Raw genomic sequence first — 25,278 nt, forward strand, 5'->3', positions numbered from 1 at the left:
AGGTCGAGTAATTCGCATACCGAGCAAAAGTATTGAACAAATTTTGGATCGCTTAAATAGCTATGATTCATATTACGAGCAGGGATTTTGAGCTTTGTCATTTTATTTTCATGTTATCACTACTGAACTGTTGGTTTTTCACTTTCGTCCACACACGTAGTGTGGAATCATGGGTATAAATATTCTCTCTTAAAGTATACAGTCAGCGTGCTTCACTCGAAAAATAAACAAGTGTGAGAATGACTGTTTACAATACAAAATTAGATGTAGCACTGTAACCACACATATGTGCACTTGAAGTTTTTTTTTCAATTATACTTGGAGAAAACTGTGGGCTGATTGCATTATTGAAGGTGACTTTGAGGAGCTAGCTCATAAATAGGAGCCAACATTTGTCAAAAACAATGTGTCTTTGGGGAAAACCATGAAACCAGAGGTGCATTGAACAACTAGCAGAACATAGTTATGAGTTGACTATAGATGAACTGATGGATCTCCTTTGCATGTAACAGCAAGAGGTTATGGACGGTATCTTGTCTGCAGAAGTGAGGAGAAGTCCCTCAGAAACAAAGTGAGGGGAAGTGAGGAGAAGTTCTTTACTTTTCAAATGAGATTAAAAAGATGTATAGAATGTGGGAATCTGTGCAAAATTTTGCAGAAAAAGAACCAGTCAAATAAAGCTGTAGCAAAGTCAGCAATAAATCTGACCAACAACAATGCAATATTTTCCATTTCAGAGAAATTCTAAAAAGTGGGGGGGGGGGGGGGGCAAAAGAAAGTGCCATTGGATAGGTTCTTTTTCGAAGTCACACAAAAAGAATAAGTTTGCAAACAACAGTAATCATGCTAAACTCTTTCATTATTTGCAGCAAATTAATTTGTAAACATTATTGTATGTTTATTTATGGTATTATATTTAAAAAAATATTGTATTATCCAGCCACCTCGTTGGGTATTTTGCCTGTTGTGGCGTTGTATTTGTAGTTGTAATTATTATTGATACACCAGTTATGACACTACTAATGCTAGTTTTCAGATTAATCAACACCAGTACTTCCGGCAATTATTTTTGTACAGCATTCTATAAAAACAATTCTGGTCATTATCACATCCTATTCATATTTAAAAGAAACTATTGTTTCAATCTTTGGAACGTGGTCATCGACTCAACCCAAATTCAAACACCTCTTTGATAGAACGTCAAGTATTTTATCAAATTTGTCATTACGCTCTATGTGATTGACCAAGGAACCTCTGAAACCCCAAAGCATGCGCATGTGAAATTCAGTACGGAATATATCTAACAACAGGTTGTCAAATTTGATTTCTCTTAGTGCCATGTTGGAATTGCTCTGAAAAATTGTCGACTGTGCAAAGAGACTCCGCCCGGCTTCAAGATGTTCCACAAGACCTTGAAGTCCATAGTCCCCACTGTTTCTTTCTCCCAGGATCCCAAAAGTGGTTTCATCCTCCGGTATATAGCTGCCATTACTGGGAAGCTCCTGCACAACTCTGAGATGATGATCAAATGTTTTTAACAACGATAAAATGTACGGAATACACGTATTTGGAGCTATTTGCACAGTGGCATCTTGCAACATTTTAAGCGCAGGTCGAAGCTTGGTCTCGAATGTAAATGCAGAGTTGGTGCACGTCTGTCTCAAAAGCAACCACATGGAATTCAAGCAGAGGATCTGAAAATGAAAGGACCATTCATTTTATGTACATGAACAAATTCTAGTCATTCAATTTTCTTTTTGCTATATAATGCTAGTTATGTGAAAGGTGTTTATAATTGAAGTTAGCGTGTTCTGAACTGTTTACAGCCATAATTGCTCATTAGGAAATTATGAAACTGAGAACATCTTAATAAAGGTAATAGATAGAATTTTTGAAGCGCTTTCCCCTCCCATCATAAAGACCCAAAATTTTTGCATAAGTTCTGATGCAGAACTACCATGATTTCAGCTGAAGATTTGAATGTATGTATATGTTACTGCCAAAGCCTGAAGCACAGCCAATTCACAAATTGGCTAAGAATTTTGGCCAAAGTCTGAATTGCAGAAATTATTCGGACTTTGGCCGGCTGAAGTGGGTGGAGATCTCCAGCCAAAGGTCAATGTGCGAATATGATATACTCCAGTAGGAGCCAAATCAATTTTTTTAATCACCAATGTGTGATACATGTCTATATACAGCAGCTGTATTGGATTAGCTCCATGCGACAAGAAAAAAAAATGAATTTGAGAGAAAACTATAAGCATAATTGTATGAACATATAGTTTTTCTGCCAAATTTTGGAGAAAAAAATTATTTCTGGGGCCAGTCCCATTGCGAATTGGGAAATTTCAGGCTTTGACAGTAACATATACACACTAACATGAAGCTTAAACAGACAAATGTTTGTAAAAAATTAGTATGTGAACTATAATTTGTACAGAAAAGTGCCATCTGAGGATGATTGTCTTCCGGCATGACCCAGGTCTTCGACCACCTGCTAAAATCTCTTCATTGAGACAGAGCAGTGGGCCATGATCCGGTTAGGAGGAGGATGATGATTGTCAGAACTTAGTTTTTCTTTTTTTTCCATATTGAATTGAGACATTTCCGAACTTTAACAGATTTCACATGGGTAGTTAACTCTTTACACAGCTCAGAACACCTTAACTTCAATAACCTTATTCAAACTATTCAAAAAGAGTTTCTTGGGACAAAGAACTGGTGTCTGTACAAGTTGTTATTTTGTTCTCAACATCTCCCAAACTACTTCCATTCTAGTGCTTGGCATCATCAGTAGGTGACTGAGATGCATTACTGGATATACTGAATTTAGCAGATTTATTGCTACCCACTAGTTTTTTATCTCCCTGAATGAACAAAGGGACTACTGAAATATTAAAACATCAAAATTGCTACAGTCAAAGAGAAGATGAAGCTCTAATCAGGATGGGGGATCACTGCTCTGATGATCATCAGACACTTCCTATTCTGTGGTCAACTAAATGAGAGAGAGAACCAATCAGATAAACACATTGAATTTTTCAACTCTATTCCTTCAAAACTTAGGATAATGCTCATGGGACACTAATTCAATTTCACGACAACCAATCAGAACAAAACAGACTATGAAAAGCTGAAAAACGGAAGTATCAAGTAAACTCTGGCATCATTGGTTAGTTGGCTGTTGAAAGGTCTTAGACTCATAGCTAGCAATCTTCTGTAATTCGGTATATTCAGTAAATCCAACTTAGGGGGCTAAAATGCATATGCCTGTCTTCCCTTTAAAAAAATCTTGCCACAATGAGTAGCAGACATTAATTACTTCATAAGAATATACATTCTTTGCCAGTTTTGCCTTTAGAAAGCAGATGGCAGCACATGAACACACATAAAGCACAAAACACGCATAAATGCACAGAGTTAGACTCCACAATAATCAATTCTGACATAGCCACCTCTTTACGGGTGAAATGGTAGTAAATTGCCTCTAGGGCTGCAGCATGTGGTTAGTAAAGTAAATTCAATTTCGTCATACCCTGATGATGCCAAACACTAGCATTGGAGAAACATTGAGAAGAAAATAAACTTGTACTGATGACAGTCCTTTACCCCGAGAAATTATTTTTTTAAATTATAATAGAAAAAACATTATCAATTTGTTGTACTCAAACTGTTCACTTAGTTGAAAAATATACTGAAATGTATTTTTCAACTAAAACAATCAATAATGAATCAAGAACATAAGATGAATTTTACCTCAGAAGCAGTGAGCCCAAGCATTATGGCAGTGAAACTAAAGAAGTTCCCAAGACTGTTTTTCGTGTCAATCGCTATCTCTATCCACTTCTGTAACATCTGGACTCTTTCTTCCTCTGCAGAACAGGTAAGAATTGTCACTTCGACAAACAGCTTGAGGCAACTTGTCCTGAAAAAAATACAAAAATTTGAATTGAAATAATATAGGTCCTATACTATAAGACAACAAAACTCTGGGAATTTTTCTAGAGATCAGCTTTGATAAATTAAAAACATGGAGAAATATAGCGAGAGATATTATTTTCTCAGCCCATATCACATCAGCACTAACCCCTAAAATGTTTCGGGTGTAATATTATGTAGGAAGATCAAAGAAATACGAAACACTGTTCTTTTACTTTCAAAGTGTGTGTGTGTGTGCCAGTTTGAGATAAGAATGTAACCATGAGAATTTTTTGTACGAGTAGATATAAACACATTTTTCACTGAGTTTTTTTTCCTCTGCTTGAGGAGTTGTATATTACAATAATTTCATTGACTGAGAAAATTTGAAACTGACTGGTGCATTATCAAATCGGAAATAATATCTAGTATAATACGCAAAGGCGTGATGTTATTGATGATATTGAAAGGGGTCAAAAATATTGTGGAAGGGGGAATGCATACCCAATGTTTCTATAGGTATTATCAGATGGTGACAAATATTGATTGGGATTGGGCTTATGGACTGGATACAAGTTCACACCTATGATAATTAAGCATTGAATTATCGGTTTACTACCAGTTTATTTGACATTATATAGTTATTTGTCCATTATAATATTCTGGATAATTTTTCTCACAAGCCCTTGAAATGAGCAGAGGGTAAAACAAAATGCAGGACATCAAAGATTTATTGACAAAACAGCTATTTTACAGGCAGCGGTTTCACGAAATACGTTAATCAGAGAGTGGCCTACAAATAAGAGTTCTCGCACTGATGATAAAGTACAACAAACTGGCTGTTTGTTTTTTTTTGTCATGGCATCACTTTCTATATAAGGAAAGGCGGGTTTTGAAAATTTCTGGCATGTTCTCGCGATCCCCACTCTTTTCCATTGGCAACACCACGTCGCTTTATCGGAGCTGTCGCCAAATGTTTCAACTTGGCGATATGTTGAGGGGTTTACAAAAAAATTGCATTATCAATTACTTACAGGTGGAAAATGACAAACAATAAAACAATCACTATTTACATAATTTTCATAACAATATATTATACCCAATAGTTTCTTCAGGGGTGGGAACTCTGCGCCAATTGCGCCGCACTGCGCCAAAACTAATATCTTGCGCCATCCTGCTCCAATAGCGTATTTTCGCATTTTTCTGCGCCAAATAGCGAATTTTGCTTCAGTATGTCCGGAATTTCGGAAAGGACGCCAAAAAAATTTTGTTCCTGCTAGCCACGAAACGTTTCTTTACGAGAGAGAAAAGCGTGTTTTATTCCACTATACTTAAACTATCGGCCCCTGATCGGGCTTAACCATCGCGAAACCCCGATATTGTCCGTGATCGTGGAACTGGAGATGGCTTGCAATGCCTTTCAGCTTTAAAGTGCAAATTCGAGTGTTTCCGTTTAAAAAAAAAAGTCGTCACTGGAAGCAGCAGAAATTACTGTAGTCGATTGTCATTGTGTTAAATCCCGATGTTTCGTGAAAAAAAATTTTCATTCCGGGAGTAAAAAGCGCATATCCGCCAAATTACGAATGTTAGTTTAGAAACTTTGCCGAATAACGAGCGTTAAATCGCTAATTTTGCCGAATAACGAGCGTTAAATTGCTAATTTTGCCGAATAACGAGCGTTAAATTGCTAATTTTGCCGAATAACGAGCGTTAAATCGTCAATATCGCCAAATAACGAGCGTTAAATCGTCAATATCGCCAAATAACGAGCGTTAAATCGTCAATCTCGCCAAATAGCGAGTGTCAGATCGCCAATCTCGCCAGATAATGAGTGCTGAATCGCCAAACATCGAGTTGATTGTTCCGAAATTCTCTCCCATTTTGCAACAATTTCTTTCCAAGTATAAAAAAATTAAAAACTTATAAAATTTTTTAGCTCATTTGAAGTGCTGCTGTTCAAGGCAGCAAATAGTGCCCACAGTAAGCAAAAATCATCTTAAATAGACGGGTGCAAAAAATTTTATGACAGCCGCTCTTTCAAACAAGGTGTCAAAAGCCTAAAACACCAAAAACAAAAATCAAGCTGACGAAAAGATGTTTGATAACAAAAGACAATGCAGTTTTATTTTGAAAAGGGTTGAGGGTTAACGAAAATATTCTTGTTAATTTCACTGTTCCAATTTATAAATATCTGCTCCAAATCCCGAATTTGCTGCTCCAAAACTGCTCCGAATCCTGAATTTTGCTGCTCCAAAGCTGCTCCGAAATGGACTTAGTCACTTCCCACCCCTGTTTCTTTCTTGACCAGATATTACGCTTGAGAATTAATTTATAATTTTTAATTTCATATGTTTCATTCTGCTTCTGATTTATTCATGATAGAGGTGGTGGGAGAGAAAATGAACCTTGGTGCTTGTTTTAAAATGAGGAACAAGTGACAGCATATATTCATCCTTCGGCTGAAAATTGCTACCTACTCTAATGACGAATATCCACTCATAAGCATCCCCCATCTCCATTTATCTCAAAAACCTGTTTTTAAAAACCAAGAATATATTTGAAAAAGCAAAAAAACCTAACTAGAATGAATATTTCATCTCTTCTGTTTCCTTGATACGACCGTGAATTCCACTTTTGGTGAATCTTTGTTAGGAACAAAAAAAAATGTGTTTCACAGAAAGAAGGAAAAAAATAAAAGAAACATTGTGGGGGGAGGGGTTGCATCCAGAGTCTCTTTCTTTTATAGAGAAATGTATCAAAATATGCGATTGAAATCATGAAGACCAGGGGGCGCCCTTATCAAACTCAAAGCCTAGTGCAAAAATAGTAGTGGGGCCAAAGGTGTCTTGATAATTTTGGGGGACTCCTTATAATTCTGATTTTATACATTTTTTTCCTACATTTTGTTACTACTTTTATATATTTTGTTGGGCAGGGGAGCCGGGATCCAAATATCCATACATCATTACATATACAGGGTGCATAGGTAACACGGAATATGACATTTTACTGGAAAACAGTTGATCCTAGAGACATACTTCCAGTTAGAAAAAGTATTGAATTTTAGAAAAGTATTAAAAGAAGAATATTTGGAGGAAATTCTTAATTATAAGAATTTATAAAAGAAATTATTGTTACTGCAAACTTCAGGCCCATTGAAATCTCACCCCGCCTACGGGCAGCTCTAGTATAAAGTAGTATAAAGGCTTGCCATGGTCAAGGTTTTTTCTATAAAAACGGCATAGTTCAAAATTTCCCACGTAGATTGCACTTCCCCCAATACACTAAAGAATTTAATTTAAATTCCATTGTGGCGAATGATTCAAAATTACTGAGATAAATTTTTTTCTAAGTTTTTGCTGTGATTATACATGTATATTTTCAGTAACTAAATGATAGTGATAATGTAATGAGGTATGATTTCAGTATTTATTTATGGATATATTAGCTAAAAAAAAGCCTACAAAACTGTCATACCTTTCGAGTAAGTCCTTTACCAACTGCTGGCCTTGAGGTAACAGGACCAGTTCAAGACCTGAAGTAACACCAAAGCCAAGGTCTTCATCGCCAAAATTTTTTGATACTTCCAAATCTATGTGTGTCAGGTGGCAAGCGAGAGTTTTCGAATTTTCTTGCAATAGCAGCTCTTTGACTCTGTTTAATACATCCACTTCAAGAGGTTTATTGTCTGTTGAGATCAAGGGTGAACGGAACTTTGCAGGTCTAAAGCACGAAACTCCTGGGACTGATGGAACAACATGCACTGCGCTTATTGAATCTGCTTCCGATAAAGAGCCTTCTGAAGATACACTCGGATGATCCAGGAACGAAAAACGGGTTTCCCCAGATACCATCCTTTTGACAGGAATTGGTACACTGCTCTCACTAAATTCGTCAAACACTGACATGGACACTCCGAGCAAAGGTGTCGGAGGTGTATTCTTTCTTTCCCTTTTAACAACAAGTGGACGTTGTGCAAGCCTTTTGGAAGGGACTCTGCTAGGTTTTGGCGGTGCTTGATTGCATTCAACTATCAAAGACACTGCGTCTGAAGCGAAAGTACCAGAATTTGGCCTGTTTTCGAAAGCTCTTTTCTCAGCACGCATGTTCAGGTTTGGATCGCTTCCAACTTTTACTATTGGTTTGTGATGAGTGACTGTAGTCTCGTTTTGTGTATTCTTCCTTTCACCATTAACCCTTTGAAAAGTTTGATTTGAATCTGGAGTTTTCAGTGTTGGGGTCTCATGTATTTCACATAATTTAGTGTTACTTATCACATTAGGCATCTCATCTACATCATTACTACTCTCCTCCTCCTTCACAGGCACTTGCTCCAAGGCCTTAGCAGCATAGTGTACCTGACACTGCACTCCAAAACGGGTTTCATAATAAGACAGAGGCATGCATCGATTAATTGGACATGAAATAACTGCACCAGAAGTTGAAGACAGAGGACATCTACTTCCAACATAATACGTTATGAAATCCGAAATGCTATCAAAGCTGTCACCTTCAAACGTATACTGGATCTTTTCATACACTGTATGGGGATGCAATATAACCTGCAAATATATCCAAATCAAATATCATAAACACAATAAACCTCACATATATGACAAAACCAAAATATTTTTTATTTATATTCGACGAGGGTTAGATTTTTGATATGCAAGTGTCAAAAACTGGTTTAAACCATCGAAAGAAAAAAACAACCGTGAGAAAACCATCAAAAACCTAAATGAATGCTTTTGGATAATGTTTCGAACACAATAGGTGTATAACATGACAAAGAACTTACCTTTTTGCATATTACAATGTTGTATTTTTAAACATTAATTTATTGCGATAATTAAAACAAAATACCAATTGAAATTTTGAATATTTTGATACACAAAGAATGTCGAACAGATAATATATAATTTTATGGTTCATTTTATCTAAACCAGTGTTTCTCAACTTTTCTGAACCCAAGGACTTCTGACGTTACTGAAATAATTTGACGGACCACTAATCTACAGTGAGTGGACTGATTTCATAATTGAAAGTCATGTAAAAAATATCATCAACATTGCTTGCATACAACTGAAAATTTCTAATTTTTGGTAGGAATTAAATTTTCAAATCTTCATGCGGATCACAAGTTTCATCTTTGTAGACCATGGGTTGAGAAACACTGATCTAAATTCATTGATTATCTGTGTTCAATTTACCAAGTGAAATAGAGCTGTTTATTCAAAATATGCGTGATAGGGGGATCAGGGTTAGTTTTTTTTACCTCAGAAACACAGAATTGAAACAGTGAAAAATTATTGTCAATGTTGTCAAATAAGTTTTTTAACCTGATAGATTTTGTTGAATAACAAAAAACTTACTTTCAAGTATATTAAAGTCTGTTGTATTATGAATTAAAATTACTGAATATAAAATATATATTTTGATATTTTAAGTTTCCTGATCTGCCAAAATTTTATTCCATATTAAAAATTCTCACGTAGCATCTCTGTTAACACATTAATTAGACTCATTTATTCTCACCTAAAAATTTCTTAGCTTAGAGTATTTATTAGTTTTAAAGAGTATTTTGAATCAAAGCAGAGATGGCAGCACTTTATACCCAAAGCATTGTTTTGCAAGATACAGCTTCAATTGGAAAACAATTTCATTATATAAATGCTAGTAAATGGGGTACATCGATTAAAATCAGCTTGATTAAAATCACGACTTAAATCACTTGATTTAAAAAAAAAATCACTGATTTAAATCAAAAAATTTAAATTTTGGTTTCTCTTTACATAACTTCATCAATATTGAAGTAAAAGTAACCTGGTATGGTATGCATGTTATCCTTGCAAGAAGACACACTCTCCGAGATGGGCCGACCAACATAAGTTAGAAATGATGCTCCTTCAACGAGGTAGTGAATTTGTTTGGGTTTTTGAACCATTATGTAGAGCATGATACATGAAAGAGGGAGAGAAATAAGCGTACCAGGCACTCAGTGAAAAGATGTTAATAATGGGGATGTAAAAGGCCATCGGTCTTTGTGGTAAGTGGCTAAATGGTTTTTTTTATTGTTAACAATTGATTGTATGGAGTGAGTGCATACGATGTTGACACATGATATAAAAATATTGAGAAAATTAACTGATTGTTTAAGGAATAATTATACCTATGATTGATTAATCATTAATGGAAGTGTCTAAACAATGAGATAATTAAAGCAGGGGTGGGAAGTGGCAAAGTCCATTTCGGAGCAGCTTTGGAGCAGCAAAATTCAGGATTCGGAGCAGCTTTGGAGCAGCAAAATTCAGGATTTGGAGAAGCAAAATACAGGATTCAGAGCAGATATTTATAAATTGGAGCAGCGAAATTAACAATATTTTCGTTAACACTCACCCCTTTTCAAAATAAAACAATTGCACTGCCTTTTGTTATCAAACATCTTTTCATCAGCTTGTTTTTTGTTTTTGGTGTTTCAGGCTTTTGACACCTTGTTGAAAAAGTGGCTGTCATAAAATTTTTTGCACCAGTCTATTTAAGATGATTTTTGCTTACTGAGAGCACTATTTGCTGTCTGGAACAGCCGCCCTTCAAATGGGCTAAAAATTTCCTAGTCTTTATATAGATATTATAAATTTTCTATATGAAGTTTTCAATTTTTTTATACTCAGAAAGAAATTGTTGCAAAACGGAAGAGAATTTCGGAAGAATCAACATGATGGTTCAGCACTCATTATTTGGCAAGATTGGCGATTTAACGCTCGACATTCGGCGAGGTTCCTAAATTAGCAATCGTAATTCGGCGGACATGCTCTTTTTACTCCCAGAATGAAATTTTTTTCACGAAACATCAGGATTTGACGCAATGACGATAGACTCTACAATAATTTCTGCTGCTTCCAGTGGCGACTTTTTTTTTTAAAACGGAAACTGACTCGCATTTGCGCTTTAAAGCTGAAAGACCATTGCAAACCATCCTCAGTTGCACAATCACGGATATTATTGCGGTTTCGCAATGGAAAGCCTGATGATGGGCCGATAGTTTAAATAAGGTGATAGTTCAGTGGAATAAAACACGCTCTTTTCGGAAAAAATCCTTTCGCGGCAAGCAGGAACAAAAATTTTTTGACATCCTTTCCAAAATTCCGGGCATACTGAAGCAAAATTGGCTATTTGGCACCGAAAAATACGAAAATATCCTATTGGAGCAGGATGGCGCAAGATGTTAATTTTGGCGCAGTGCGGCGCAACTGGCGCAGAGTTCCCTACCCTGTTAAAGAATAAATGTGGCACAATATCTTGAGTACTTAATGGAGCAATGTTTATTATCATCATTTTACCTAATATGTCGCAAACTGGACTCCCCAAAGAGCGACCATTCTTGGAAGTCCTAGCAACTTAAGTTTGGGTGTGACCATAGGTTAAGAACCCCTGTTCTAATAGATAACACTCATAATGACATATTTTCATGTAATATTGTCTGAGGCTTTCATGGCCGGCGTTAAATGACTTGCAAACGGTTTCCGGGTTATTAGGCCATGGTCTAGGAGATTTTCTTCCTGACGTTTCGCCCACATCTGTGGCAGGCATCATCTGAGGTTAATTCGACGTAAGTCTCCGCGGCAAGCGAAGCCTTTCTCGCTTGCCGCGGAGACTTACGTCGAATTAACCTCAGATGATGCCTGCCACAGATGTGGGCGAAACGTCAGGAAGAAAATCTCCTAGACCATGGCCTAATAACCCGGAAACCGTTTGCAAGTTATTTTCATGTAATTACAAAACCTGTAGCATGTTTTCAGGGATTCACGTTCCATTTTTTTTTTTCAATAATCCAACTCTGCATAAATTTGTTACTACCTTTTTGATGATGAAGTGAAGAGGTAAACCTCCCCATCGACATGTAATCACAAAATCTCCAGGCTGAGAGATGCAGTCACGGACAAGAAAATCACCATCTCTTCTCACAAGATCTTCAGCACGTTGCCGGAGGATAGTTCCATGGTACCAAGCATAACTACGTAAATCTGATCCATCCAAGCTCAGCTCTCGCTCTAAGGCTTTCTTCAGTTCATCAGCAGAAGCTTCAACATTGATGCCTTCCTAAGATAATGAAAAAATTGACAATTGTTGATACAATTGAAATAGACAAATGCTATTGATGACAATGACTATGTATACATGGAAAAACAGCTGAAAAAATTCAAATATCAGTAACATGAATGCCCTTTTGATGCAAATATATCGTCATATATTCATTTAAATTTCCACTTGCATCAGTAATGAAGGATAAACGATCTATGATAAAAAATAGCTTGTTAAGTAGAGCAAAAAATAAATAAATATCTATATATATTGGACGAAGCAATTGAAACCATAATTTTACCACCTAATCTGCAATGGTTTACGGAAATTTCACCTCCAACATTTTGCTGCGACGTTTCATTGCTGATGTTTCACCTTGTTACATTTTTCCCCTGATACTTCACCTGCCCTGACTGTGTGAGTGATCAAGTGGGTGACCGTGAGTAACGGGACAGTATTTGATTGTATGATACACCAAGTGAGTGCGGTCATTCATACAGTCAATTGTACACTTACTCATATGGTCGGGGCAAGAAAAATGTCAGGGGCAAAGTTTCTGGGGATGAAACATCTGGGCAAAATTTCTGGATCCCTCTGCAACAGTTTAATTTGCTCACTTAGATGAATTTTGGTACCTCAAAGTGCTTTGAGAAATCAATACTGCATTATGTAATCTGAAATTTTTTTATAGAACTTTGATTCATAGGAAATATATAACACAAAATATTAAAACTAAGATATTTCTAGTTATAAAAGAGCGAATGAAAACTGTTTGAATGAAAGCATGCCTATTATCAAAACTAAACAAAAACGTTTAAAATGCTGACCAATAAAAAAAAAATGTTCAGTGAAAGAAAAAAAAAACCAACCAACCATGCTAGAACGATGACTAGAATTTCTTGTATGGTTTAAGCTTGAAGCTCCACTGCAAGGCCAACTGCGAACTCCAGCAGATGCTCCTTCAGACTTTAAATGTGCCACAGGAGATACACTATTGAAGGGAAAAAATAGATGCAGTGATCATAAAATATGTTAACGATTGATTATAGATAAGATACTAAAATGTTAAAATTATAGATAACATTAAATGCATAGATACAAATGAGAAATTAAACTTTTGATAATTAAGTATGCATACTATGTATTATTGTTTGAATATTTTGCCATACCTATCTAAAGATCTTAAACCCTCACTGTCACATTTCAAAGACGACATTGAAGTATTGAGGCTATGGCCATTGAAAGCTAAAAATAAACAAAAATCGTGAGTCAGCAATAAACATTGTTCTACAATTACACAAATACAAAGGCCATAACAGACAAAATTCCCAAAAAAGTGGCTGAAAACAGATGCCCATAAAAAATATGGATGATTAAATATATCTGAAATACAGGAACCCAAAAAAAGAAAAAAAAGATTTCAATGAAATCTTGCAACAAAGATACTCAATATAATAATAAATCCTTCTACAACATTTATTTTTTTCAAATCTTGTTTGAAATTGCCTGTAATCTAATAGTAATCTCCCCTCAATACAATGATATCCTTTACTATGATAAATCCCTCTATAATGATATTTCATTAGATTTTGAAGCCGCACAACAATTTATTTTGCTCAAAATCACCATCTTGAATATAGGGATGATTTTGATTTTTTATCTTTGTTTTCAAATTCCTCACTAGTTTTTGTTCTATTGTGCTTGTTCATTTACCAGTATTTGTTATATTTTTGTTTATCAATGTTTGATAACATTGGTATTTTGTACTACCTACAGCATTAGAATTGAAAAATAAAAGTCACTTGTTTCCCACAGGCCAGTGAGTACGAGAACCTACTGGTACTCAGAGACATCATGAGTGGTCCCCTAAATGGAAAATCTCTTCTAAATAATGAATAATTCATTTTTCTTAATATATTGTCATTTAGAAGACAAATATGACACCAAGAGATACAAAAAGACAATTAGAACTGTAGTCAAACCTTATGAAGCCCCCTCCTCCCCCCCCCCCCCCACCACTGTTGATTCTGTGGCTTTATCAATAAACAAGTGTGAAGGTTTGAAGAGGCATTCTTTTCTTAAATTACATTTTCATAAAACATTTTGCAAAAGATATTTGCTAATAAGAAAGTATAATATCCTGAATATTTTTCTGTTAAGATTCAAACAGCAACACACTGATTACGAAATAATTAAAACAAAATGTCTTCACATGAATGCACATGTTTTTTTAGAATATTAAGCAAAAAGTAAGACATTTTCAGGTGTCAAACTCACTGGCAACGTTTTTCATTGCTGGTTCTCGCGGATCGCCACAACTTTTTTCTCTGTGGTCCAATAGTTTAATCACTGGTCTCGAACCAGTGAACCACCAATAATTTTGAACGTGACCTATATTCCAAAATTGTTGATGAAACTCCCGTGAAGCTACTTTTTGAATGGTGCAACAAAAGTATTGTACAGTAAACCACTTTATGGTGTGAAACATCTACTAATTTAATTTTATCAATCAACTAATCAATTAGATTTTTTCTGTCACAAATAAATACTTATAAAGGCATTTTATGGTAAAATAACAACACAAATGTAGAAAAGATACCAAAAGATTAAATTAAAGATTAAAGATTATTTAGTGATTATAGATTAAATAACAGGAAAAATTTGGCAGTAAGTGATAATATGCTACCACTTTATAAAAAACAATAACCGCTTCACAACAATATTTTTCATGGTATGCAGAGTATTTTTATATCAAGCTTTCACTGTATCATGAAAAAACGATTAATTATGAAAACATATAATACATTGCCCATAAAGAATTATGATTGTCTTATCTAAGTATGGATAGCCTCTAGATGTATCCCAACATATAAATATAATATTTCTTTTTAAACTTGTCAATTGTGGTAGAATTCAAGACGGCCGGGAAGTGAGCAATTCCATTTATTACTGATAAGACGACCAAATAAATCATGTCAGAATTATAATAATTGATTCCACCTCATTAATTTCATTAGAATATCACAAATTTCACTCCAGTATGGGAACAAAGCAAAATGCAAACCTCTATGATACTTTTCCTTCAATATATGCAATGATGAAGCTATTCTCGCTCTGTGACTTCCATTTTTGATACCCATGGTTTTCAACTCTTTTTCTGTAAGATGCAGCATATCCTGGATAATAAAGAGGAGAAACTAAGAAAAGTTATGTGATTTAAAAAAAGGGGGAAAGATTAGAAATACAAGAATGGTGAAAAGGTAGGATTTTCTAAATTTCTATCTTGTTCCACAACCCGGGAGATTTTAATTTTTCAAAGGTGTGCGTGGGTTTCCTTTTACATAATCTACAATGCTCTAGGGCCCTTGATGCATGGAGGACTTATGTTAACCTTGCACCACAATTAACATCAATTGTAGCAGGCTGGCAGTAGTGGTGGAAAGCATAAGTTAATTACTCTACCCAGGGGGTTGATTGTTAACGTGTGGCATTGTTTTTATTGTAAACGGGTGTGACCCTACTGAAACATTGATTCTAATCCTCCCACTAATGTAAACATCCCAAAATGCCGTGATTAAATTTTATTCATAATCTTAGAATTTTGTGCTTCATAGATATCATTGCACTGTGAAACTAAGTCAATAACCACAGGCCCGTGTAAATGGCAAGTCCAAGGAAACAAAGATAAAACAGTTAATTATTCTTTAATTATTAGGCTACTATAAATAAGGGCATTAAATATACGATTTACAAATAGAAGCTAGGATAGTGCATTACATATTTTCAATTTACATGGAGAGTGATAAATGGTTCGTAAAGTCGGAAGTGTGACTTACCCCATATCCGAAGAAGATCCACCTTTTGATTTCGTTTAAGCTCTTTATGCACATCTTGGACCTTTCTCGCGGATCCTGATAAGTATTCCGAGCTCACTCACTCTCACTCTTTTCTTATGAACTCCACTCTCACTAACTCCTTCTCTTTTTCATTTTTCAACCCCCTCTTCAGCTCTTCAACTCCATATATATATTTTCCTTTGGCTATCCGCCTACTCCTACCTGTATTCCATAAACTTCATCTCATTCGCTAATTCCGATTTTCTTCCCTAAATTTTCTTTACCAAACTTCTCTTCACTTTACATTATTGGCCAACATTTTCCTATGGACATGCGTTTCATTGGCTACTGCTATCCCTTTAGTTCAGTTGGCGTTCCTGTGGGAACTATTCCCGGAATTCGCAAATCTCCTTTCATCTAATACCATCTGCTCTAACCCTGGACTTTCTCACGCTTTTACGTGTATACAAAATTCTGACCAGCTGCAAATATCATTGAAATATGAGCGCGGCCGCTGAATTTTATTACCATATTCTTCTTACACAACTTATACAGATTTCTTTCATAATGTCCTGCACCCTTTATACGATTCATTTCAGTCCCCATATTTATAGATCTGTTTATCGCTACTTTTTATACTTCTTCTTCGATTCTGTATTCCTTACGTGCTACGTGCCAAGTTTATAGGTTTCTTTCATGATCCATATTCTTTGGGACTCTTAACACCTGGATAACACCTGGCTGGTATGGCTTTGAAATACATAATTTCAAAGTCCATCCTTTCATACCATTATTCCTCGAACGATACTATTATTTAACTTTGCTAATTCCTTTACAGTATAACATGATGATGCAACTAGGGTGACCTAAGGCCCCTATAAATTACAGTGGACTCTTCGTCTATTTCTAAGCAAAGAGTATGTTTGTCGCTCCGAGTGATGCATCAGAAACTGTTGGAAAAAGAAAAAACAATATCGAGAACAGCAACTAGGCTGTAGTGATAATACTGATGTCACACTTATGCCCAAGATGGTGGATGAGACAGGCCGGTATTTCAAGGGTTGGCCTAACAATGCGTGGTTTTTTTCAACTAGTGCAAAATGAAAATGGGAAAGATATATTTTTTACACAAGCCATAGAATGTTCAAAGCAAATTATCAAATGTTAACACTTTTGCTCTTTTCTTTCTCTTTGCTTTTTTTTAACAGAGTACAGTTCTACTTTAATTTTTTTTTGAAGAAGAAGAAATTTATTCACTTATACAAGAAAAATATAATGTATTATAAACTGATGTAAATATTGACAAACTGTGAGTTGAATACATGTTGACGAGGGGTAACATGGCTACCATACTGACAACATTACAATGTAGCTAAAATTACGAGTGATTACTATAATATTACTATATAATTAGCATTAGTGTGTTAAAATGCATGAAAATTAAAATAAATAAATAAAGGCATATACAGGGTATATAGGTAAAAGGGCATGACATTTTACTGGTGAACCATTGATCCTAGAGACATACTTCCAATTAGAAAAAGTACCCAAATAATGTGTAGTACTCAGATACATCATCCGTGTTGCAAGGGGTTGTGAGAGGTTATCAAAATATAAAAATTAACTTTTCATACAGACAGCCTGTGCTTCAAAAACCCATTAAGAAAGTTGTTACCCTGTCTTCGCTGATGCCAAAAAAAAAATTCTATGTTTCTAAGTGCAGTATTTGCAGAGGTATTCAAATTTGAAAAACAGAGGAAAGTTGGGAAAAACCAGCACTAAATGTCAGTAAACCGTTTTATCTGTATTTAATGTTGTTTTTCCTCAGCTTTCCCCCTTTTTTTTCAAATATGAAACTGAATATATCTTGTATATTGCATTCAGAAACATGGAATTTTTTTTGGCATCAGGAGAGACAGGGTAACAACCTCTAACTGGGTTTTTGAGAACAGGGCGTCCATATAAAAAGTTGATTTTTTTTTATTTTAATAATTATACAACCCCCTTGCAGCATGAATGACGTAGCCGAGTTCTACATGTTATTTTGATACTTTTTTGAGTTGAAATTATACATCTAGGATCAATGGTTCACCAGTAAAATGTCATAATATAAAAAACATTATGTGAACAGTAAATTTTCAGCATTTTGCCTGTTGTGTCACTTTTATTTGTATAAATCAGAAGAAAATACAGGTACTAAGTAGATAAATCAAGGTGGCGGTAGGTATTTATTTGTAATTAAAAGTATAAGCAAATCACTTCAGTGAAACACAATCAAAACGCTGAAATTTAAGCCTGAGTATTAAAAATAAGGTTCAATATTTGAGATATTAGCAATATATTGTAGAAGTCGTTGTTTAAAAGCAGGAAACGCTGTTATATTTTGCAACTCAAAAGCATAGGCGGAGATATGGGGGGCGTGGGGGGGGAATGCCCCCCCCCCCAGCGTCGAAGGTGGAGTCGACTGATCTAATGTATATATGAGCTGACATCATCATCATCGTGCCCCCCCCCCAGACTTCCAAGTCAATCTCCGCCTATGCTCAAAAGCTAAAGTGTTCTAGATTTTAGGAGCAATGCAAAAAAAAAGTTTGTAAAACATATCTTTACTATGTAAGGGAATTACGTACACTTTGCACAAGTATCGACATTATCGTACCCTCTCTGCTTAAGTCTATATTCGCTAATGATAACTACCAAGAAGAAAAAGTGACTTATGGGAAACAACATACCTCAACACCACTATAACTTTCAAAAATGAAAGCATATTTTTCCAAATCAAGCTTCTGCAGCCAAACATCAATATCTAAATGAGGCCTGCAGCTCAACATGGTTCCCCTTGATATTCTACTTTGAGCTTAATACACATTCTGAAAATATCACAAAAAAAACCAGATTAATATCACAAATCAACATGAAATATATATAACATCCAATCATTTTTATCTGATAAATAATATATGAGTGTATTATAACTTCCATAATCAATTTCATAATGTACCACAAATGATTAAAAAAAACGGAAGTTTTGAAAATGAAATAAACTTGCTTAGTAGTCTGATCTCAGAGTTGATCTGAATAATGTAATTTCCTCAATGTTGCTTTTGGCAAAGAGCCAGTGAATCATCCAAACTCTGATTGAAGCTTCAGCTGTTAGAAAGACCAGGAAGAGGGAAAAAAAATTTTGAATTCATCAATGAAGCACTTGTGAGACATTGTTTATATATGTTCTCCCTCCATCTTTTTCTTCTTTCCTAGTTCCACTGATCAACAGATGTCTGATCAAAATCTTTCACTTTCATCACTAAAACTATCTTCTTCGCTGTTCCCCCCCCCCCCCCCCCATTTCTTTTATCTCAATATATAGGAGAAAGCACAGGCTTCTTTTTTGTGTGTGTGTGATTTTTTTGGTGATTCTGCACTCTCTATGAGTTTTGAAATAAAAGTCTCTCTATTCACATCTTTAACATTCCCCAGATGGGAAATGAAAATGCATAAACTTTCTCTTACAACTCCATCATCAGTGGGTGATGATGGAGAAAGTACAAGAAGCTTTTCACAAGTTATAAACAGGGATCTCTCTCACTTACGCCTCTGAACAAGAAATCAAGGATTAAAAAAAAAATAGTAGGAGAAGTATAAGAATGAAGAAGAAACCTTGATACAATCATAGTATGTGGTCCAAGAAAAAATATCATTTTGAAGGGATTATCATTATATCAAAAGGGTATATTACTATCAAGCCCCACCAAATTTACTTTGTCGTAGACATTTTTTTAAATCGCAGTTGTAAGTACCACTGCTATGAAACCACACATGCATCTCGACCATATTCCCCTGCAGAACTTCTAATAAATTGGTACATGTTGTGCACCTAACGTGAAGCTTGTTTCTGTGTAATGCATGTTGTAGTACTGCCATCTGCCACCTATTTTTCAAACTATGAGAAGTGTAATGATTGGAGATTTTACCACTGGACCTGTGTCAAGACTTCTGAATGGAAGATTGGTTTGCATTCCCCCCCCCCTGAAGTTCGGAACCACAGAAATCCAACTTCAGCCAACCACCACTGTGGCGGCAGTGGGGTTCAAACTTGGATCCTCACAATGTGAGTCTGTCACTATGACCACTCGACCACCACAGTACGGCTGGAAAATGTGCTAATAAGTTAATTTATTTAAAAAGTTGTAACTGATTAGTTGATCAATAATATTCAGTTAGACGCATTGGCCCTGCATTGCACTTTTGAGTCTTACACAGAAACTAACACCACCAACATCTTCAACAACACTTTGAGTGATCATGTGGTGCAAAACACTGATATTAGAAGCCATCAGAAGAATAAAAAAACAGATGAAGAGTATAAAAATTATTGAAAGTGATTTTGAGTGATATTTTAAAAAATATCATTGTAGCAATTTCAAACTCTCTTCAAAAAGAATCGTTAGAGATTCATTGTAGCAACGGGTATCATTGTATTGAAAGGAGTTTAACATTAGAATGCCGGCAATGCCAAATAAGATTTGAAAAAATATCATTGTAGAAGAATTTATCTTTATATCTAGTATAATTTTTGGGAGGTTCCACTGTATAGCCTATCCTGATTTTCTGCATATAGTTTGCAGATGCAACTACTACTTTACCGCACACCATTTCCAGCCATACATCGCCATACAGCAATTTCCAACCAGAGGAGTTGGGTGGGAAATAAAGGTTCCATCCATAGGTGGTCGCCCGAGATATCCGTCACATTTCCCCCATGCTTCTACAGTCTAGTAAATAACATCTTTCACCGGAATTTTCCTCATTTTCTGGAGAATGGAAAGGGATTAATTCTCATCTTCAATAAGGTATTGAAGCTACATTTTTTTTATATGCCTGTGTGTTTGATATTTTGTAAAGTCCATTGGTAAAAAAAAAAGAAATTTACCATTGCAGTAAATTTCCATTGCGGCAATTTATCATTGAGGTAAAAAAATGAACTTTAATTTCCCCCACAACATAATATCTCTAGTGAGGATGAATAGGTGTATTTAAAAGAAGTAAAGACTGGTTATAGGTGGGTCATTCTTTTTGCTGAACTTTTCTATGGGTACGTCCATAGTGCACCGCTTCCCGCTTTACTGCTTAAACCGCAGCAGTTGTAGAAGGCGAGATGATCCCGCGCGATTCTAGCTGGCGGTGGGGTATAGTGCACGACTCGCGGGAGCGTCTGCCTGCATGAGCAGTTGGCATCATGGAGCTATCACGTGGGGATCTATTGTGTTTTTGTTGACAACAAAAAATATTTATCATAAAATTAAACATGAAAGAATGACGAATGTACATGAAATGAATAGAACTCGCCTTGAAGTTGCAATGGGTTAGTGTAATCACCAATTATAGTTAGTTAATTGATAAATCAGCGATTTTTCGCTTTTAGTGCCACAATAAATTTTCGATTAGAAAAACGAGAATTAATCGTTACAAAATTCCGTTTAATTTAGTTTTATCGTTAATTAGTTTATTAACGATAAAATTAAATCATGATCCATAATTAGTTAGTAAACTAATTGACGATGAAACTAAATCAAACGAAATTTTGATTAATTAACGATATCATTTTTATTATTTCAACTAATTAACATAAAAACTCCGTTGGATTTAGTATGATCATTAATGATCCTTAATTAATTAACGATTTCACTTATTATTGTCGTAACTAATTAACGATTAGTATTAGCAACAATTATCCGTCACAAAAACTTCGTTGGATTCAATATAATCGTTAATTAACCTTAATTAATGATTACTTAATGATATCGCTTTTATTATGTCATATCTAGTTAACGATAAGTATTAACAATAATTATTCGTCATAAAAACTCCAATTGGATTCACTATAATTGTTAATTTTCCTTAATTACTTAATGATTAACAATTTCGCTTTTATTATGTCATAATTAATCAACGATTAGTAATAACTATAATTAATCGTTACAAAAACTCCTTCGATTTACTATTCCACTATAATAGGAATAACGAAACGAATACGAGGAACATATCCGTTTTAAAGTGCAAGCGGTGAGTCGGTCAAGCGAGAAAAAGAAATAATGATTAATTCCGGTTAAAGCGAGTAAAAGCAGTTTGAGCAAGTAAATGCAGGTAGGCGGGCGCAGTATGGCCACCCCAATGAGTTTTCAGGATCTTTTTTCAGCCGCGATAAAGCGAGTAGCGAGAAGCGGTTCACTATGGACGTACCCTATGGCAGGAACAAGCTGATTCTAAAAGCAATCTTTCAAAAGATGCATTTATCGTGTTTCTGAGAAGAAAAAAAAAAGATAAACATCAGATTTTATGGAATTTCGATCATTGTTAAACAAATATCTTATCTGTAACTTTTATTTCACCCGTAGGGATACTCACAATCATCACAGTTTTAACCATCCGACGGGAACAACTGATCTAATAGGCACAGCCCTTTTATATTTTCTCTTCTCTCTCTCCTTTCACTGATGGCACTGACACTAGCGCTATTGAGTAGCTGTATACATGATTTTTTATAGAAGCTTTTGTGATTTTTCTTCTACTGGCACCCCCCCAATAATGATCATCAATTGGCAGTTGTATAAACTTAAGCTGTATTGAACTTAATTAGGTGTTTACTCCATTTTTCCAATGTGCGCCCATCAAGCACATTGTGCCCAAACTCTGTGGTCAACATATTGTGCCCAACAGAAGATAAAAAAACCATGTAAGTCAAACTTTTTTGCTGATCTGAACAGGTCCAGGTCCCAATTAGTTTGGATTAGTGAAGTTCTAGGCAGTTATAGATAGCATACATCAACACTATCAAAGGTGCACCAGGAGTAATATTGTTGTCTGGGAGATTTTATTTATCGATGGGGTATCACCATATAGCAAAGTGACACCATTAGGGTTCTCAAACTTCAAACTTTTTTCACCAGGGACATCCCTTTACCCTAATCAATGCTTATCTGTGGCTCTACAAAGCAGTTTAACAAAGAATCTCTTCGAAGAACCTTTGTCAGGACCTCAACTTTGCAACGCTCCCAACAAAGGTTAGAGCCATAGATAGCACACAGTATCATAACCTCTGCCGTATAGGATTGCACTGTATCATCTCAATAAAGCTGTGAAGTAGCTAAATTAAAGATCTTTGAGGCAAATAAAACACTGAACACAGCAGAAGTTTGCTTGTTTTTATGTGTATATAATTTTAAACAAAATTTGCTCATGCATCAGTAATATTGTTTGTTATTAGCCTCACATCACGCACAGATCAGGACGGAGTGATAGACTTCCAAGAGCAGACTGCTATGGGGAAATTTTTCTGTCCTGTAATATATGGGATGATCCAATGCACCTACACAATGAGTAGCTTCTCGAACACGTCACCCCTGGATCAACCTGGCTCCACTCCATTCGCAGCTGAAGATATCTGCCTCCACTCAATTCACAACTGAAGATGCCTGCCTCTGCTACACTCTCAGTTATAGATATGTCTCGATTCATTTGCAACTGAAGATATCTGTCTCCGCTTTATTCACAGCCGTAGGAAGCGGAGGTGAATCTGATAACGCCTGAAGAAGATGCCTGCCTCTACTCAATTCGCAGCTGAAGATATCCTTTACAGGTCAAGTGGTCTGTAAATATTTTGAGGGTTATTAAATTATCGCTAAATATATCATGGAACGCAAAATGATCTGAAAATGTATTGTGGGCTGCTTGAACAATCTGGAATTGTGCCGAGGGCCACTCAAGTGCAGTGCCATCTTAAGGCATGAGCCCTGAAGCCTCTCAAAAATTAGATGTCTGAAATTTTCGAGAACTTACCTAGAAGTATCCATAGCTTCTACCGCACCCTGGAACCTTCCATCGCCACCGCCCACTTTGGAAAACACTGCTGTTGGCTTGGGGGGGGGGGGGTCGTTGTAGAAAGATCATCATTGTCTCCATATTTGTTATGGGCATCTTTTTTCTCAGCCACCTCGTTGGGCATTTTGCCTATTGTGGCGTTGTATTTGTATTTGCATCAAGAGGTAGCAGTTTAAAATTAAAGTATAGAGATGCAAGTCTCGAAAAAAGTATCGTTGTTGACGTATTTATCGTTATATGGAGCATTGTTGCAGCGAGGTTTTACTAGCGAATACGGGGAAATAATACTCACACAGTCTGACCTTTCACCTTATAATTTGAGCCATTAAAACGTTATCGGAGGCGTTTCCTTATCAAATTACATCCACCATTTTCCTGTACATTATAATAACACCGAAATACACTTGATTACAATATACTCACTAAATATTGTACACGTTCATTGCTGCACGATGTATTGAAGATACGCTCATTGTTTACATTATGGTCATTTACAACTTTTTGTTTGTAGATGGCGTGCGCTTGACGAGCCTTTTAATTACAACTTTCGTGAGAAATGATTGGGTAACTCAGAACACAGGGTCTGTGTCAAACGAACCAATCACAATCAACGTCTTATTCTGAATGGAGCAACAGGAAAGCAGCAAATAGTTTTGATTGATTCGAAGGCAAGTCAATCAAAATCTTCGATTTTGCCAATCTTATTGATGATTTTGAGATCTCGATTACCCGTATGTTTTGAGGATAAACATGGTCACCGAACAGAACGAATGATTCTACTTCTTGGACCTGTCGTCTGCTGCTTTTCCAGAGGTGTTCCTTGTTTTGGACGGTTCCTTGGACGAAAGAACTGAACTTGGAATTTCAACATCCAGTTCAGTTTATCGGCTTTGCTCACATGGAATCAAACAGAACAAATGACTCTTCTTTTTGGACCTGTCGTCTGCTGCTTTTCCAGAGGTATTCTTTGTTTTGGACGGTTCCTTGGAAGAAAGAACTGAACTTGGAATTTCAACATCCAGTTCAGTTTATCGGCTTTGCTGACACGGAACTAAACAGAACGAATCTCTTCTTCTTTAAACTGACCATATTTCTTCAAGAGAAATACGGGACATTGGGATTCAAAATACGGGACATCGCTAATTATTGCCAAAATAACGCCAAAACCGAGCAAAGTCGCCAAATATTGTTGAAATAATGGAGAAATCACAATGACGGGAAAATTTCACTAAGACAAATGTGGGAGATTCATATACTCATTTATAGTTGTAGTTATCATAATATAATTTATAACTTGAAAATAATTTCAATCTTTGACTTCAATAAAGAATAAAAATTCAAGTAGGCTTCGTGCAAAATATGGGAAAAACTGGGACACTTTTGCTAAAAAGTCGAGACAGCCAAAAAAACAGAAAATACCGGGACTGTCCCGGGAAATACGGGACGTATGGTCACTCTATTCTTCTTGGACCTGTCGTCTGCTGCTATTCCAGGGCTGTCCCTTGTTTTTGACGGTTCCTTAAAAAAAAGAACTGAACTTGCCATTTCGATATTCAGTTCCGTT

The 25,278-nt window shown here is 35.8% G+C and overlaps 1 protein-coding gene across 2 annotated transcripts; it reads right to left on the reverse strand.

Moving 5' to 3' along the window:
- Window positions 1–980: 980 nt before the first annotated feature.
- On the reverse strand, window positions 981–24,251 carry LOC149083879 (breast cancer anti-estrogen resistance protein 3 homolog). Of its 2 annotated transcripts, none has more exons than XM_089234251.1 (9): window positions 24,138–24,251; window positions 18,569–18,706; window positions 15,065–15,176; window positions 13,170–13,245; window positions 12,874–12,991; window positions 11,776–12,018; window positions 7,396–8,480; window positions 3,757–3,925; window positions 981–1,694 (listed from the first exon to the last, which is right to left on the reverse strand). In XM_089234251.1, the coding sequence occupies exons 2-9, from the start codon at window positions 18,665–18,667 to the stop codon at window positions 1,167–1,169; spliced, it is 2,430 nt and encodes an 809-aa protein (XP_089090377.1). In that variant the 5' UTR covers window positions 18,668–18,706; window positions 24,138–24,251; the 3' UTR covers window positions 981–1,166. The 2 variants fall into 2 exon arrangements, with proteins under 2 accessions (XP_089090377.1, XP_089090378.1); XM_089234252.1 differs by lacking the exon at window positions 24,138–24,251 and adding an exon at window positions 24,007–24,107 and having other exon boundaries at window positions 1,042–1,694.
- Between the last annotated feature and the right edge of the window lie 1,027 nt (window positions 24,252–25,278).

This window comes from Pholcus phalangioides, unplaced genomic scaffold (genome assembly GCF_987345545.1).
Source record: "Pholcus phalangioides strain wild (caught in Gottingen) unplaced genomic scaffold, Ppha-v1.0 ptg000008l_1, whole genome shotgun sequence".
NCBI lineage: Eukaryota > Metazoa > Arthropoda > Arachnida > Araneae > Pholcidae > Pholcus > Pholcus phalangioides.

What these genes read in the sequence shown, in the direction of transcription:
- LOC149083879 (XM_089234251.1), bottom strand. Translation starts at nt 18,667, where the DNA reads ATGTTGAGCTGCAGGCCTCATTTAGATATTGATGTTTGGCTGCAGAAG. An exon ending in GGTTTAAGATCTTTAGATAG is followed by an intron (nt 12,992 to 13,169) that starts GTATGGCAAAAT and finishes TCCCTTCAATAG; the next exon opens with TGTATCTCCTGTGGCACATT. An exon ending in GTAAAGGACTTACTCGAAAG is followed by an intron (nt 3,926 to 7,395) that starts GTATGACAGTTT and finishes TATTTTTTTCAG; the next exon opens with GACAAGTTGCCTCAAGCTGT.